The sequence below is a fragment of the Bidens hawaiensis genome, unplaced genomic scaffold (assembly GCF_021521415.1).
Source record: "Bidens hawaiensis isolate Kalapana, Puna unplaced genomic scaffold, B.hawaiensis_p1.1 tig00006538_1, whole genome shotgun sequence".
In the NCBI taxonomy this organism is placed as follows: domain Eukaryota; kingdom Viridiplantae; phylum Streptophyta; class Magnoliopsida; order Asterales; family Asteraceae; genus Bidens; species Bidens hawaiensis.
The window spans coordinates 291,845-308,514 of NW_027491440.1; the positions used below are offsets into that span (position 1 = coordinate 291,845).

The window sequence follows — 16,670 nt, forward strand, 5'->3', positions numbered from 1 at the left end:
TCGACGTTCTTTTTCAACGCTTTGCAATACGGTTTTTCGATGTGTTTCTTCAAATTTGAATTCGAAAGTGGGTTTAAATAAACCCCACAAAATTTGCACCGAGCCTTCAATGAATGGTCACTCAATTCAACCAAATCCCAATTGCACCAAATCTCTTGATTACGATTATGAGGTACAATACGAACGAAACTTGGTTCGGCGTTGGAACCTTGACCAACCGATGATTGTGAGGCAGCCATAACAACAACTATGAATATAGAAGAAGAGAAAACAAGAGATTAGAGAACTCAAAACGTTGTAATAGCGTTTTTTTGTATTTTTTTGCGTTCGGGTTTGCGTTTTGAGTGTTGTGATGAACCCATGACACCAAATACCTATTTATACTAGTAGTGGGGTGCTTGGGGGAGCCAAAAAAACCGCTATTTTTGACCTCAACGGTCAAAAAACGGCCAAAAAACGGCCAAAAAACGGCTATATCGATCCAACGGCTAGAACCGGTTCCTACCCGCCCCCACTCAGAAATACAAGAACCGGTCACGGATCATCGGGTTGAATCAGATAGGGTCCGGTTCCTACAAAAATCGGGTAGGAACCGGTTCGGGTCCACCGGTTCCGGTTCCGGAACCGGTTTTTTTGATCATCTCTAGTTAGTGCTCATATTTCCCACCCGTATCAAGAGATGGGCCTGACCCATATTATATAGTCTCGTCTGGTCCCCAAATCAATCAAAATCCCCAAATCCTCTTCAACCTTGTTCATCTGCGATTCAATGATCGTCGGCTTATGTATTTGTAATAATCTAAGGGAAAATGAGCGTTGTAGAGAAAGAAAGCATTGAAGTGATCACCCAAAGCATCGGCGTTACCAATTTATCCCCCGATGTCTTGCTCGCTCTCGCCGCCGATATCGAATACCGAGTTCGCGAGATCATGCAGGTTCAGTTTCACCCTAACTATTATTATTATTAAAAAGTAATCTCTTTTAATAATTTCAATTACAGGAGGCTATCAAATGTATGCACCATGCGAAACGAACTGCTATGACTTCAGAGGACGTTGATCGTGCCCTAGAATTAAGAAAAATCCAAGTATCTTATTATTTTTTATTATGTACCTTTCCTTTTATCACACAGTAGTATCGTTTGACGTTGTGTATCCTCGCAGCCGTTGTATGTTGCATCCGGTAATAACTCCTCGTCGCGGTTCAAAAGAGCTCCCAGGAGTAAGGATTTGTTCTACGTTGAGGACAAGGAAGTTGAATTTAGAGAGGTAATATCTAGGGCCCACAACCTGTTTAGATATGATAAGACCTATTACACTATGCAGCACTTTCATACTTTTTTAAAAACAGTTAAAATTAGGAGGCTAGGTTTCATTGTTTTTCCTTCTTGATACATAAAACATATGACTGCCACGCTCAAACCATCAAAGCCAAGTGTTAAATGAGTCGTTTTCATGTTTGATACTCCCTGGAACCAATTTTCTTGTCTTTTTTTGGATTCGTTGATACATATGCTATGCAACGATGGCTTCGGTTGAGAGAGGGTGGTCGTAGATCGTAGTTCTGTAGAGAAGCTAGGCTGCTGAGTTTGAGCTATCGCGTCGTCGCTAACCGGAACACAATAAGACACGGTTTGCCAGCCCTAGACTAATAACTAATAAAGTGGTTACTTTTTTTAGAATTGTAAGATTTGTTTGTTCATATGATTCGATTAAAAACTTCAGGTTATTGAAGCTCCTCTTCCGAAGGCGCCTCTAGATACGGCGGTTACCAGTCACTGGCTTGCTATTGAAGGCGTGCAACCTGCGATTCCTGAAAATGCTCCACTTGAAGGTATGTTAAACCTTATTCTAGTATGAATTCTTATTAAGTAACCAATTAACTGTTATTAATTATCGCTTTGTTTGCAGTGATTGCAGCGCCGTATGATAATAATAGGAAACCTGATTGCAAAGAAGACGGTGGTTCTGTTGACATTAAAACACCTGTGAAACATGTGCTCTCAATAGAGCTTCAGGTATATTGTTGTTATCATACATCCATCAGCACATGATCCTGCCCGAAATGTGTTATAAGTTGCTGCTTTTTGGTTGTTGTGCAGCTTTACTTTGAAAAGATAACAGAACTCACTGTAGGTCGACCAAATTCAGTTATTTTTAACAAAGCATTGTTGAGCTTGTCGGCTAGTGCAGGGCTCCATCCTTTGATTCCTTATATCATATACTTTGTTGCTGAAGAGGTGCTCGTTTTGCGATTTCGTATATTTTGGTTATGTGATTTTGGGTATAATTTGGTCAAAGGTAGGGAGCATAGTTGTCAATAGCGCCCATAGCGGGCGCTATAGCGAATAGCGTCGCGAGGGGGCCATAAACCGCTACAAGGTACTTAGCGGCTACATATCGACCAAATAGCGACTTCCGACGGCATATTCCGGCGCCGGCGCTGCGATTTCTGCCGGAAACCTAACGGCTGCAGGAAGTATAAGTAGCCACTGCCGAATATTGTGTTGTGTCCTTTTAGGTTTAAATATATAGGTATTTTAATGTTTAACCCTTCTATGTTTTTATTGTTTACATTTACCCCCTAAAACTTATAAATTTTTACATAAAAGAAGTAAAATTAGTTGTTTTATCTTAACATTTAACCCCTCTATCTTTACTAGTTTACCTTTAGTCCTTAAACTTATAAATTTATGCATAAAAGTTATAAAATTACCATTATATATATAAAAATTATAAAATTAACCTTATCGCTAAACACGAAATAGCGGGCGCTATTTACCTCTATTCGCTACGTAGCATATAGGTGACCGTCGCTATTTACCGCTATTGGCTATTGACAACTATGGTAGGGAGGGTCTATAGAGATTGATATGTTGAAACAACCATATATATATATTATATATATATATTATATATATAGGATCAGGATCATGTGAGAACTTTTTGGGAATTGAGAACTTTGAGAACCATTTTGGACCACAAAAAAACCCAAAAATAAAAAAAATCATAAAACAAAAAAAAACACAAAAATAAAAAAACCAAAGTTCTTATTTATCATCCCTGTTTCTAAAAAAAAAACGTAAAGAAAAAAATTTCTCGGTTTAGCTAAACTATACATATATGTATAATATGTACATATATGTACACACATGTTTTTTTCCTATACACATATGTATAATTTAAGGTAAATGATAATATACATATGTATACATTACGTAACTAGAGATTAAATGAAAGTATACATATATGTATAGGTATAATACGAATTAAAAAGAAAAAAAATCAGTTTTTTTTATTATACATATATGTATAATATGTACACACATGTTTTTTCTTATACACATATGTATAATTTAATGATAATGTACATATGTGTACATTACGTAACTAGAGATTAAATGAAAGTATACATATGTGTATAGGTATAACACGAATTAAAAAGAAAAAAAATTTTTTCGGTTTTTTTTTTTTTTTAATTTTTTTGATGAAACCGCAATAAAATATAAGAATTTTGGTTTTTTACATTTTTAAAATTTTCGTTTTTTTTGTTTTATAATTTTTTTAAATATTTTTGTAGAGGTTTTTTTTGTGGTCCAAAATGGTTCTCAAAGTTCTCAATTTGCCAATGGTTCTCTTAGGATCCTTACCCTTTATATATATTATATGAAAGTTTTGCTTGCTAAAGAGGATATATAAGCTTATTGGACTGTACACAATGATTTCAGGTGAATAGCAATTTAAGCAATTTCCAGCTTCTTTTCGCTTTAATGCGTCTTGTGAGGAGTCTTTTACAGAATCCATTCTTGAATATAGAACCATATGTAAGTATTGTTCATATTGTGGATTTAAAATTGTGTTTAAAGGCATTGCTTTTAATATCGAATTGTTTATTGTTTTCAGTTGCACCAACTGATGCCACCTGTAATGACGTGCCTTCTTGCAAAAAGCTTGGGGAATAAGTTAACTGACAACCACTGGGAACTTAGAAACTTTACAGCGAATCTAGTGGCTTTTATATGCAGAAAGTAATTATAATATTAATTAATGAGATGATTTTAGAACTACGTTTACATTAATATTTGATATTCGTAAACTGGTTTTAACTTCTTGTTGTATAGGTTTGGGTACGGGTATAATGATCTCCAACTACGTGTCTCAAGGACTCTTCTTCATTCTTTTTTGGATCCTGCAAAGGCGTTTCCGCAACATTATGGTGCTATAAAAGGGATTACTGCCCTCGGGTCAAATGCGGTATCTTTTCTTTTCTCTTTCTACTAATATATATGTGGGCCTCATTACAGTTTTATTTTATTAACTAGGATAGTGCTTGTGTTACACACGGGTGAAACATATTTAAAACGTCACACACACACACATATACATATACATACATACACATATATATATATATATATTATAAATTTAGTAAAATGCAAATGCCATATTTATATAAAAAAGGATACTTTTACATAAATTATGAGACATTAAATTGTTATTTTAATTCAAATACAAAAACATACAAAGACTAACAAAGAAAAAATAAAAAGTTAGTCTTTATAACTTATAACATGAGAACAAAAAACATATATTAATTAAAACTTAATCATGTAACTAAATCAACATCCAAAATGCCATGTCTCATATACAATAACTGAAATACAACAAAAACAAACATTATGTAAATTCAACACACATACATTAAGAAAAAAAACAATTAGTGATAAGGAAATTAATTAATAAAAAGAAAAACTCTGTATAAGCATAATTGAAGAAAACATACTTTGACGGTGTGTGCGTTATCCAAAGCAATTAGGAACCAGTAAAATGCCCAAACCTGTGAATACACCACCTCAAATTAGTTACAAATTCAAACAATACCACAAGTTATATCTTAAATTAATGCAAAATTAATAATAATGAAACCCGTATTTGAATTGGTTACAAATTAAATATTTTTGTTAATTATATTGCACTAGTTTGAGACCCGTGTATTACATGGGGAATTAATGAAAATTATAATATTTAAACATTAAGCAAAATACAATCAGTAACACAATTATCATATATTGTTAATACAATTACAAAACAAACATTACGCAAGTATTTTACAAATAAGAAAAAATTTCCTTGTATACTACATTTGTGGTTGTATTGGTCAGATTACTTTGTTTACCAAGAATCAGAATCTTTAGCCCACACCTGCTTGTAACTCTTGACAAGGCGACGTATAGCTGTCCATGTGAGAACACGGGTTCTTTCAAGTACAAACCGTGTCATTGATATAAAGTTGTATCAACCGTGTCAACCGTGTCATTTATATATTCTAAACTACATATGGTATATGAACTTAAGTACTTGACTTCATCACATGGAAAAAACTTGAGCAAACTATCATTAATCTCATCAAAAATTTCGTTTGTTGGTGCAAGTATGGCTCTATCCTAAAAGTAATGTTGGTTCTCGTAATTTTGTAGAATATCAGGATATACAAAGTTAAAAAGTTTTGATATAGGATCAACATAATCTTTTATAAGTAGATCGTCAGGTATATCTATCGTTGCAACACCATGATTAAATTTTGTCAATTGTTATGAACACTTAACACTTACCTACATATAATAAACTAAACAACTTGAACTGATTTTTATCATACACACAAGCATCAACCTCTTAACTATAAAAGATAATTGCATACCTTTGGCACGTGATTTAATAGCAATGCACTTGGTTATGTTGAAAGTTAATTGGCGAGATGTTTCACTTTTGCACGGATAGGGCAGTTACATTTTTTGATGAACTATGCTATAAGTCTTGAAATGCAATGCACAACATTATACCCTTTTAAAGTGACTACTATACCTTTTTTTTAATGAAACCGCAATGAAATATAAGAATTTTGGTTTTTTTACATTTTTAAAATTTTTGTTTTTTTTTTGTTTTATAATTTTTTTAAATATTTTTTAGAGGTTTTTTTTTGTGGTCCAAAATGGTTCTCAAAGTTCTCAATTTGCCAATGGTTCTCTTAGGATCCTTACCCTTTATATATATTATATGAACTATGGTTACAAAATGTGAAATGACTACTATACCCTTTTAAAGTCTTCAAATACCAAACGCATGTAACAACATTAGCACATCATTTATTTTATTATCATGCCCAAGATAGCAAATCATACCATGACAAAAAACTTTACTGTTTAATAAATCTTTACCTGGTAGGAACAAAGCATGCTTTATCAGGAGTCATATAGAGAACGCCATAACAGCCACTTTCAGCATTCTTTTCTTTTTTGCACTTGTGTTAGTTTGAACAGTAGAAAGATATGCATGTTTAATACCTCTTTATTTTAAAGCCATAACCTATAAACAAACAACTTATGTGTCAAAATTTGCTAATTTATCAAAGTTTGATTAAAAAAAAAGACAACAGTGGTAATACCAGATCTTGCATCAGAGAAATGAGCGGCTTACAACTATAGCAGTTTCATTTGAAATTAATTGGAGAAACATGTTCGCTTAAATTAATAAATAAATTAATCGAGTTAGTTGAAAACTTCTAAACACAACAAAATAACAGTTTTGCATTTTCTAAAACCTTAAAATCCTAATCTGCTCACCCTAGATATTTGTAAACTTTGTCTATCTCAAAATTAATCAACCGTGTGCAAAACTTAATCCAAAACAAAGTCAAATCTCTCGTTAAACACAATTAGAAGGGCCAACAACGGGATCTTCTTATTGTAAACGAAATTACAAATTAACTTAAAAATTGTTAATTTTGACAGAAGAAGTAAAGAAATAACGTCTCGGTTGTAGAACAAATATAGTAACCGTAAATACTCACCTAATATCAATGGAGTAATAGCAATTGTAAAATAATCAAATAGGAAAAAGTAACATCTATTGACTAGCGTTATCCCAAATCTGAGTGTGCTTATAACTACAGGAGTCTTGCTTGAAATTAAAGGTGACACCTAGTAGCTTAAATAAATAAATAAATATTCAGTTAGAAACTACTAAACAACACAAAATAACAGTTTTACATAATCTAAAACCTTAAAATCCTAATCTGCTCCATTGAGTTAGATTTCTAACAAACTTAATATGAAACCTTAGGGTTTGTGTATCAAGAAAAAAAAACCTGAAAAAATCTAAGAAATCAATTCACTTTAATATACCTTTGATCTGGATTATGATGCCGAATGATAGATGAGTGAGCTTGAATCAGAGAAAATTGCGGGAGCATAAGTTAACATCACACCTTCATATTTTTTATTTTTATATAAAAAATAAAAAAATATGAAGGTGTGATGTTTACTTATTGCACGAGTCATAACCATATGGAATATGAGTTTTCTACATCAAGCATACATTAAAAGAATACCTTCACTTCCACAAGGCCCAGTAGCAATTCAATCAACATCTATATTTGTTTTTACAACCTAAAACTATTCAGCCATCTATATCTGATCTAAAACTATTCAACCATCAAAACAATTTAAAACTAATAAAACTTGTAAATTGATGGATCTAAAACTGGGAATTGTAAAATTACCTAATAATAAGGAACAATGGAAACAGGAGACGGTGGTGGGGAAGAACGGTCGCGTAGGTCTGAATCAATAGCAGCGGTGTAGATAAATGATAGTAGCAGTGGGGATGAACGGCGGCAAACTAATAGCAGCGTTGAGAACTTAGGGTTTGTTATTTGGGAGGGGTGTGCGTTGAATGAAAAGAAATGCATTGAATAATATATGGATCCGGAAATCATTATTTGGGCGGGTTAACCCGAAATAAATACCATTTTATTAAATATGGGTTTAAAAAAATGAGGAGTGATGGGAGTTGACAAGTGACAAAACAAAGTAGACTTTTATTAGAATAGTAAGATTTTATTGAATATGGGTTAAAAAATGTGAGTGATTAGAGTTTGAAAAGTGGCAAAACCAAGTATCCTTTTATTAGAATAGTAAGATAAGGTAAGATATATAAGTTGTTTTAAAGGATTTTGATTTTGATAATTTCTATAAATAATTTCGAATGAATAGTAATAAAAGTTTTCATTCTATTTTGCGAAAATATTTATTTTATGATGAAACTGTTTAAAACTTATTGAGTCAGTCAAACCTATTAAACAAACATTTATTTTAAAGATTTATGGGTTTCAAAAGAGCATTTAAACAATTTATAAGATATAAACATTTATTTCCAAATTTATAAAGTTAATTGATTAGGCGTTTAAACTTTTAAACATTTAGATAAAGTCGGCTATTATAAAATTAAAATTTTAAAAATTTTAAAAATGAATTATAATTATTTATTTGTGTGTATTGATTTGATAGACCTAAACCTCTCCGAGGACATGGTTGAGGATAGGAATTCGTGGAGAAGTAGAATTAAAGTTAAGGATTTTTAGAGAGAATTGAATACCTTAGGGCTTAGACTTAACTTATTTAGGTCACATACCATAATGGTATTTCCCTTACATATATTATTATTATTAGCTTTTATATAGCTGTTAAACTGTGATCTTATTATTAATATTATTATAATTAGTAGTAGTTTTTATATAACTGTTAAACTTTGATTTCCTTTATTTTGCTTCATACACATGTACTTAGAGCCGAGGGTCTCTCTGGAAGCCACCTCTTTATTCCTTTGGATAGAGGTACGGTGTGCCTACATCCCACCCTCCCCAGACCCTACTTATAGCTTTGCTGTCGGTGGGATTTTACTGGGTATGATTGATTGATTGATTGATTGTATTGATTCATCATTGTCATCATCGTACTCAGTATATCCCACCAATAGCAAAGCTATGGTATGGTCTGAGGAGGGTAAGATGTAGACAACCTTACCTCTACCTTGTAGGAATAGAGAGGCTGCTTCCGGTGAAACCCCCGGCCCAATAGTAGCTTGCATCATGCCTTGGACATAAGGCACATAACACTCAACCATCGGCACACCGGCCTATTTTGGTGTATGTACCCTTGTCTTTCGTTATCAACGCCACCACATGATGCCTGATTAACCTTTCGCCACGTTATTTTCACGAGATTAGTAAAATAATGTCAAAATTAGTGCAATTTCACTTTTGCCCACCTGAAGGTTCGCACAAATATACATTATATATGTGCGCACCGCAAGCAGGGCACTTTTGTGTGTATTGATTGGTAGACATAAATGCTCGTTAAATCAATTTATTATTGTTATTATACCAAATTTGTGAAATTGGGAAATCAATTTATGATTTTCAATAATTAAAAACTCTTAAATTTTTAATTAAAAGTTAAAATAATAAATTGTGATTTAAGGAAAATAAGAAAACCCAATTTGAAATTATAAATCAATTAATGAAATTAAATAAAATTCAAACACTAAATAAAGGAATGTGTTAAATATAAGTACACTAATATTTTAATTATTATAATCAGTTAGGTTCGTTAAGCATTGTGATCTTCTAAATCTCCATTGAACCGTTATAATGAAGGGGTTAGAGTAATATTTGAAACATAAATTTAAAGGTATTTTAAAGATTGGCGGAAGAACTTACATGGTTGGATCTATTTGGATTTAGTGCTAATGGAATGGCAGTGATGAAATGTTACCGTGTTGTAGGCATGTTATATAGTGCCATAATTTACATTTTTAATTTGGCATCTCATGTTAAAAATAAAATGATTTGAAATTGCTTGATTTAGGGAATAATCGTAGTAAAACGGGAAATTTGCCATCTTTATTAATCTTTAGTATATTGCATAGTTATTAAAAGCCCTCGCTTCTTGCCCCTAGGCCCACTTTTCCGGCAAGGCTCAATAAATGCGCTTCTAGTTCCTAGGCGAGCGCTTCGGCATTGTCTGTGCCAAGAACATGAGAACATAAAAGCTAAGCAAAAGAAACGCAAGGGTTGCTATTGAAACTTAGATCTAGGAGAAGTCAAAAGGCACAATATTGATACACTTTGTTATTCATGTTTTAGAATCACATTTGAATCTTGACTATGTTAGAACTTTTGGCACTCATTGGATGATATTAAATGTTATATAATAGTTTTGGTTTATTTTATTTGAAGAATGGTATTATTTTTCATATGCATAATATGTTTTAAATATTTTATTTAAGTGTGCTTATTTTTCCTCAAACCCTCTGCTTTTTTTGCGCCTTGTGCCTAGGCCCTAGGCGAGGCCTATGCGCCTTGACTGTGCCTAACGCGTTTGATAACTATCGTATGTTGGGAAACATTGGCTAAAAGAATTTACAGAAGATAACAAAATTCAAAACAAAATTAATAACTAAAACTAATTAGGTTGATCAACACATTTTATAATAATAAATGATTATTGCAGAAACGTTCATGTTCTTACGCTTTTCATGATCATACTTAATATTATTACATAATTAAAAAACATGGCTAAGGAAAGCAACGAAATTTTGAACATACAAAAAAACACCCATAAATTTGCCTTTACTGGATTATGTTAATAAAAGTTTGCTCAATTTAATTTCCATGTATGTTATCATGTCCTTCAAAAAGCCATATATATATATATTGGTGTAGGGAATATCAAATACTTAAAATCATGGTGTTTGAACATCATAGTTTATGATGAGGGCAATGTGAAGATATAATTCTTGACATTTATCTTATATAGTAAATAATTAATTTTTTATTTTTATTTTTGTAACAGTGTAAAAATAGAAAGATTGTTAATTTCATAATAATGATAAGAATAATAAAATTCATAAGTTACGGAAATTAAGAGGTCAAATTGTTGCTATTTTTAGGAGTTAATTTGAAAAAATTCATAATAATCGTTATTGTATCTAACTGGTAATTTTCAAACATATGATATTTTCAAACATACATTGAAATCTTCATGTGTTCGTATTTTCTTAATCATTATCTCAAACATATGATATTTTCAAACGTAATTTGAAATCTTCGTATCTTCATAATCATTATTTCATACATATGATATTTTCAAATCTTCATATTTATATGGAATGTTAATATAACATATTTACTGGGATTTCAGAATATAACAAACTAAAAACCGAATTAAACTATTGAAATAAACATCCCAGTCAAAGGTCATGAATGAAATGAATGATAATTTAATAATGCCTAAATTATTTAAACTGCATCATTATTGATGAAAAACTAACAACCTAAAATTAACAAAACTGCTAAATTAATATAATCTACACAAAACGATTATTATAAAGCGTAAGATTAACACCTAAATATAACATATAGATAAAAAGAATTGTTATATGCAATCCTTATTTACCAGTAAATATATTAAATATTAAAACCCTAAATTAAAACATTAATTAAAATTAATTAAAATAATGAGATGGCGGAATTGGAACATTGAAGCAAATGGAACTATTGCATATCTGAAACGGGTAAAATCTTCTAATAACATATTCATTGATGAATGATATGGAGAAATTGCAACCTTGATGCAACGGAAACGATTGAAAACATGAAATTAGATAAAAACCTAAATTAACAGATTACCTGAAGTCTGGAAAGGATTAAATGGAACGTTGAACACGGAGGAAGAACTGGAAACCTAAAGGCTAAAAACACCTTAACTTGCAACTCGATGGAGCGATGGATTCCACAATAAAATATAGAGATGTAGCTATGGATTAGTAGAGGATTTTGGGATGGAGGCAAATAACAATTAGGGTTAGTAGGCTTAAAAAGAATTAAAACGCCCTGCTTGCGGTGCGACATATAATGTATATATGTGTGAACCCTCGGGTGGGCAAAAGTGGAATTGCACTAATTTTGACATTATTACTAATCTCGTGAAAATAACGTTAAAAGTGGCGGAAGGTTAATCAGGCATCATGTGGTGGCGTTGATAGCCGAAAGACAAGGGACACGCACCAATCGGCCGGTGTCCCGGTGGTTCAGTGTTATGTGCCTTATGTCCAAGGCTTGATGCAAAACTACTATCGAGCCGGGGGTCTCATCGGAAGCAGCCTCTCTATTCCTACGGGGTGGAGGTAAGGCTGTCTACATCTTACCCTCCTCAGACCCTACCATAGCTTTGCTATTGGTGGGATATACTGAGTACGATGATGATGATGATGATGATGAGGCTTAAAGAATTAAACGTGTAAAAAATTACCTGATTAAGTTAGACGGCAAGAGGTAGAGAAAAAGAATAATGTGAATTAGGGTTTTCTAATATTAGGGTTTAAATAATAGGAAGTGAGCTGGCAATTGGTAAGATGGGAAAGTTGTGACATGGCATCTAGGTGGATACCCTAGAATGATGCCATGTGGACAACTTATGTTGCTTTAATAGATTAGTAAGATTACATATCTTAAACGGGTAAAATTTTCGATATGGAGAAATTGCAACCTTGATGCAAAGGAAACGATTGAAAACATGAAATTAGATAAAAACCTAAATTAACGGATTACCTGAAGTCTGGAGAGGATTAAATGGAACGTTGAACACGGTGGAAGACTGGAAACCTAAAGGCTAAAAGCACCTTAACTTGCAAGTCGATGGAGCGATGGATTCCACAATAAGATATAGAGATGTAGCTATGGATTAGCAGAGGATTTTTGGATGGAGGCAAATAACAATTAGGGTTAGTAGGCTTAAAGAATTAAACGTGTAAAAAATTACCTGATTAAGTTAGACAGCAAGAGGTAGAGAAAAAGAATAATGTGAATTAGGGTTTTCTAATATTAGGGTTTAAATAATAGGTAGTGAGTTGGCAATTGGTAAGATAGGAAAGTTGTGACATGACATCTAGGTGGATACCCTAAAATGATGCCATGTGGACAACTTGTGTTGCTTTAATAGTTAGTAAGATAAGATACTTAGATAAGATGTATATTAGTCATTCATAAGTAGGGCTGTTAAAAAAGATTGCGACTCGCTAAAGAAAACTTGTTTGTAAATGAGCCGAGCCCAAGCCAAGGTAAGCTCAGCTCGTTGGTTCGCTTGTTAGGCTTGTTTAGCTGGCTCGTTTAAATTAAAACCCATTTTATAATTATAAATTCTAAATTCTAACGGAAAAGTATAACCCAAATTTTAATATATAATGTTAGAAAGTTGGAACGAAAACAAAAATCGGAAATCTATAAGATTAAGTAGTCAGCACAGATTTTATTAAACAAATCATAAGATTTCGTCTTATTCCCATCATCTATTTACAAGGAAATAAGACAAGTCCTAGATAAAAGAACATAATTTATGGCTTAAATGCTTGATTTATGTTTTGACGCATTATTTATAGGAACTTTGACTGCTGACTTTATTGAATTTGAGTGCAAAATGATTGGAACTAACTTAACATATAAAGTTATTAATTTTTTTTTGTTTATAAAGTTTACACCATATGTATGTTAAAAATATACTTTTTTTTTTCTTTACACATATCAATATGTGTAAAAATTTAAAAATATTTAAACGAGCTGGCCCGAGCTTTTTACGAGCCGAAAAAAGCTTTCGAAATTGGCTTGTTTGAATTAAAATATTTATAAATTATAACCCAAAAGCATTATACTATGTGTAAATTATAAATTCTTTTGTTTATAAATTTTGCACTATGTGTATGCTAAAAGTATTACTTTTTTGTTTTTACATATATCATTATGTATTAAAAAAAAAAGCTAACTTTTTTTAAATAAAGAGCTGGCTCGATGAGCCACGAGCTGGCTGAACTTTTTATGAGCCGAGCTCGAGCTCGAGCTCTACATTCTACTTATTTAAGATAAATGAGCTAGCTTGAGCCCATCTTGGCTTAGTTGGCTGGCTTGTTCACTGCCCTGTTCATAAGTTAGGAAAATCATACGATTTGTAGGTAAACTATAATAGAAGTTGATTTATATTTCAGAAATATAATTTCCTTTAATATCTTCCAACATGCTGTCCCACTTTTTCGCTACAACTCATATATATATAAGGGCGTACACTTTAGGATCAAATTTTCATAGAGAAGTGCAAGAGTCATAAAAACACTGGAACACATTGCTTTAAATGTACACATAAGAAGGTTATATAACTTTCAATTGAGTGTGTGTATATATATACATACTGCTCGTGAACGCTATCAGTTTCAGCTCGTTTGTAATCTTTAATTCTGTGCAAGTGTCATAAAAACACTGGAACACATTGCTTTAAATGTACACATAAGAAAGTTATATAACCTTCAATTGAGTGTGTGTATATATATACATACTGCTCGTGAACGCTATCAGTTTCAGCTCGTTTGTAATCTTTAATTCTGATTTTTCTCACTTTTATCCACATGTCGCAGGTTCGTTTGTTTTTACTATCGAATCTTGACCCGTTTCTTCAATACATAGAACCCGAGATGCAACTCGAGAAGCAAAAGAATGAGAGCAGGAGACATGAGGCATGGCGAGTGCATGGGGCCTTGATGGTAATATAATTTTCGTTTTACTTTGCTTTTAGCATTCACATTTACCCGCTTATATTAATAAAAAGACAATATGCAGTATGCAGCCGGTCTTTGTGTTTACAATCAACTTAAAATGATCCCCAGTTTGTTATCTCCACCTCCACATAACATTTGGAAGCGGAATGCGAAATTCGGAACATCAAATCCAAGTATATCTTCTTTCTAACCTCGCAGCCTTACTTTAATTGTAGTAAATATTTTACCATCTTTTTGTGATAATTATTAGAGAATATTGCACAAACGTGGTTTGATCAAATTTGCAAGTCTGGTCTTCAAATTTTAAAAACCGCAAGCTTACTCTAAACATTTGTGTGAGGGTTGCAAGTTTAGTCCTCATCATTAGTCCCAGTTTGTTTTCAATGAAAAAGTAATGTTATGTGCCATTCATGTGAGGGTAATTATGTCTTCAAGTTTGAAATTTTAATAAAATAGTCTTTCATGTGAGGTTAATCCCATTTTATTTGACTAAAAGCTAATGTTTGATTAAAAAACTAAAGGTGAAGTTGACGATAGGAGTACTGAAGCTTGTAAGACTATTTGGAAAGACATAATTACCCTAGCACTTGGTTTTAAATTGTGTGCATAATGCCTTGATGAAGGCGCAACACTGCATATGATGCCCTGCGTTTACATGATGCACCAATGTTGCGCCAATTTTGCGTATTGCATTGATTTGCATATTCGCTACGATGCACGCATTTTGTTCAATTTAGTGTTTTTTTTATTTAATTCTGAACAGTCGGTCTTTCAAGATTAGAGTCTGTGTTTGGGTGGTTTCCGTTTCTGATTAGCGATTTTGGTTGTTTCAAAGAATAAAAATCTGTTCATTTTCAGATTAGCGATTTCAATTGGTCTTCGGTTCCAGTTAGCGAATTTGGTTACCAAATTAGCGATTCAGATTACCTAATTTTCGATTTTGGTTTCCAAATTAACGATTTTGGTTCCAAATTAACGATTTTGGTTCCAAACTACTACTACTACTACTACTACTACTACTATTATTATTATTATTATTATTATTATTATTATTATTATTATATTTTAGGTAAACGGAAGGTGTCGAGAATGATGGACCAACCGCTTAAAAAAGAAGCGACAAGCGAGGGGTCTCATTTGGTTAAGGTAGAGATGCAAGGAGGGGACAGTGGGTTTTCAATAAGGCGTGGGGGATCGGATGCGGGGCTGCCGAGGTTTATGGCGAATGAGAACGTGCCAGGTGGCAGTGGGAGGAAGGATAGGCTTGCTCAAATGTCTTCGGTGGCGATGTCACGAGCATGGAAAAAGGAGACGAATGCTGGACACTTGCTTCCGAAGCTGTATGATGTTTTTGGTGAAAGCATGTTTCCTTTTGTGCCTTCACCAGAACTGTGCAACTTTCACCTGTAATTGTGGTATTCAGATAGGTATAGGTAGTATGTAATGGATGTTGTTGAGATGTTACCTTCTGGTTTGTTAGAAGTCAATAGAATTGGAATCTTAATGGATGGTGTTGGATCCTATAGAATTTTAGTTTATGGATTTGAAACTATTATATATTTATATAACTAGCTTGAGAACTGTAACTATATCGTTAACCAACTAAAATAAAATATTTAATACAATGTTAATATAAAGTTATTGTATAATACAACTTACAATAATTTAAAAGTAAACAAATAGTTGATTAACTGATAATATTTGCTGTATTTTGTGTTTTTTTTTAAATATTGGTTTTAGAAAAAACGTAACATAAACAAAAACAAGTAAAACGAACTTTGTTAAATTTTAAGGCAGGGAAACCTAAAGTAGTAGGATTTTTAAATTTTTAAATTTTATAGTATTTTTTTTGTAGTATAAACTTTCATACACATATGGTGACAAAAGCACCTAAAACACAACATTCCATAATCTGAGAACCCCACCCACCCAAAACCGCCGGATTTTATTAAAATAAAATTACATTAATTTAGCCAGTCTATGGATTGCCTTTTTAACATGTAATATACCAAATTTAACATGTAATATACCAAAGAAAACCAAACGCTTTGATTTCTCCAATAATTTCTTCAATTAATGACATTTTTCCTTGAAGACTTTTTTATTTCTCACTTTTCATATGCTGAAACAATCGAGATTATTTCCTTCACTTTTTAAAACTAATTTGAGATTATTTTCTTAAAAATATCTTTATTTTAGGTATACTTTTTAATTAAAAGTTAAAATTAGAAT

The 16,670-nt window shown here is 32.3% G+C and overlaps 1 protein-coding gene across 1 annotated transcript; it reads left to right on the forward strand.

Moving 5' to 3' along the window:
• Positions 1 to 807: 807 nt before the first annotated feature.
• LOC143632880 (transcription initiation factor TFIID subunit 6-like) lies at positions 808 to 15,966 on the forward strand. The gene is made up of 12 exons (XM_077101298.1): positions 808 to 935; positions 1,001 to 1,087; positions 1,164 to 1,268; positions 1,725 to 1,833; positions 1,911 to 2,017; positions 2,102 to 2,239; positions 3,728 to 3,823; positions 3,903 to 4,027; positions 4,121 to 4,253; positions 14,298 to 14,423; positions 14,500 to 14,611; positions 15,508 to 15,966. The coding sequence occupies exons 1-12, from the start codon at positions 810 to 812 to the stop codon at positions 15,846 to 15,848; spliced, it is 1,605 nt and encodes a 534-aa protein (XP_076957413.1). The 5' UTR covers positions 808 to 809; the 3' UTR covers positions 15,849 to 15,966.
• Positions 15,967 to 16,670: the final 704 nt, after the last annotated feature.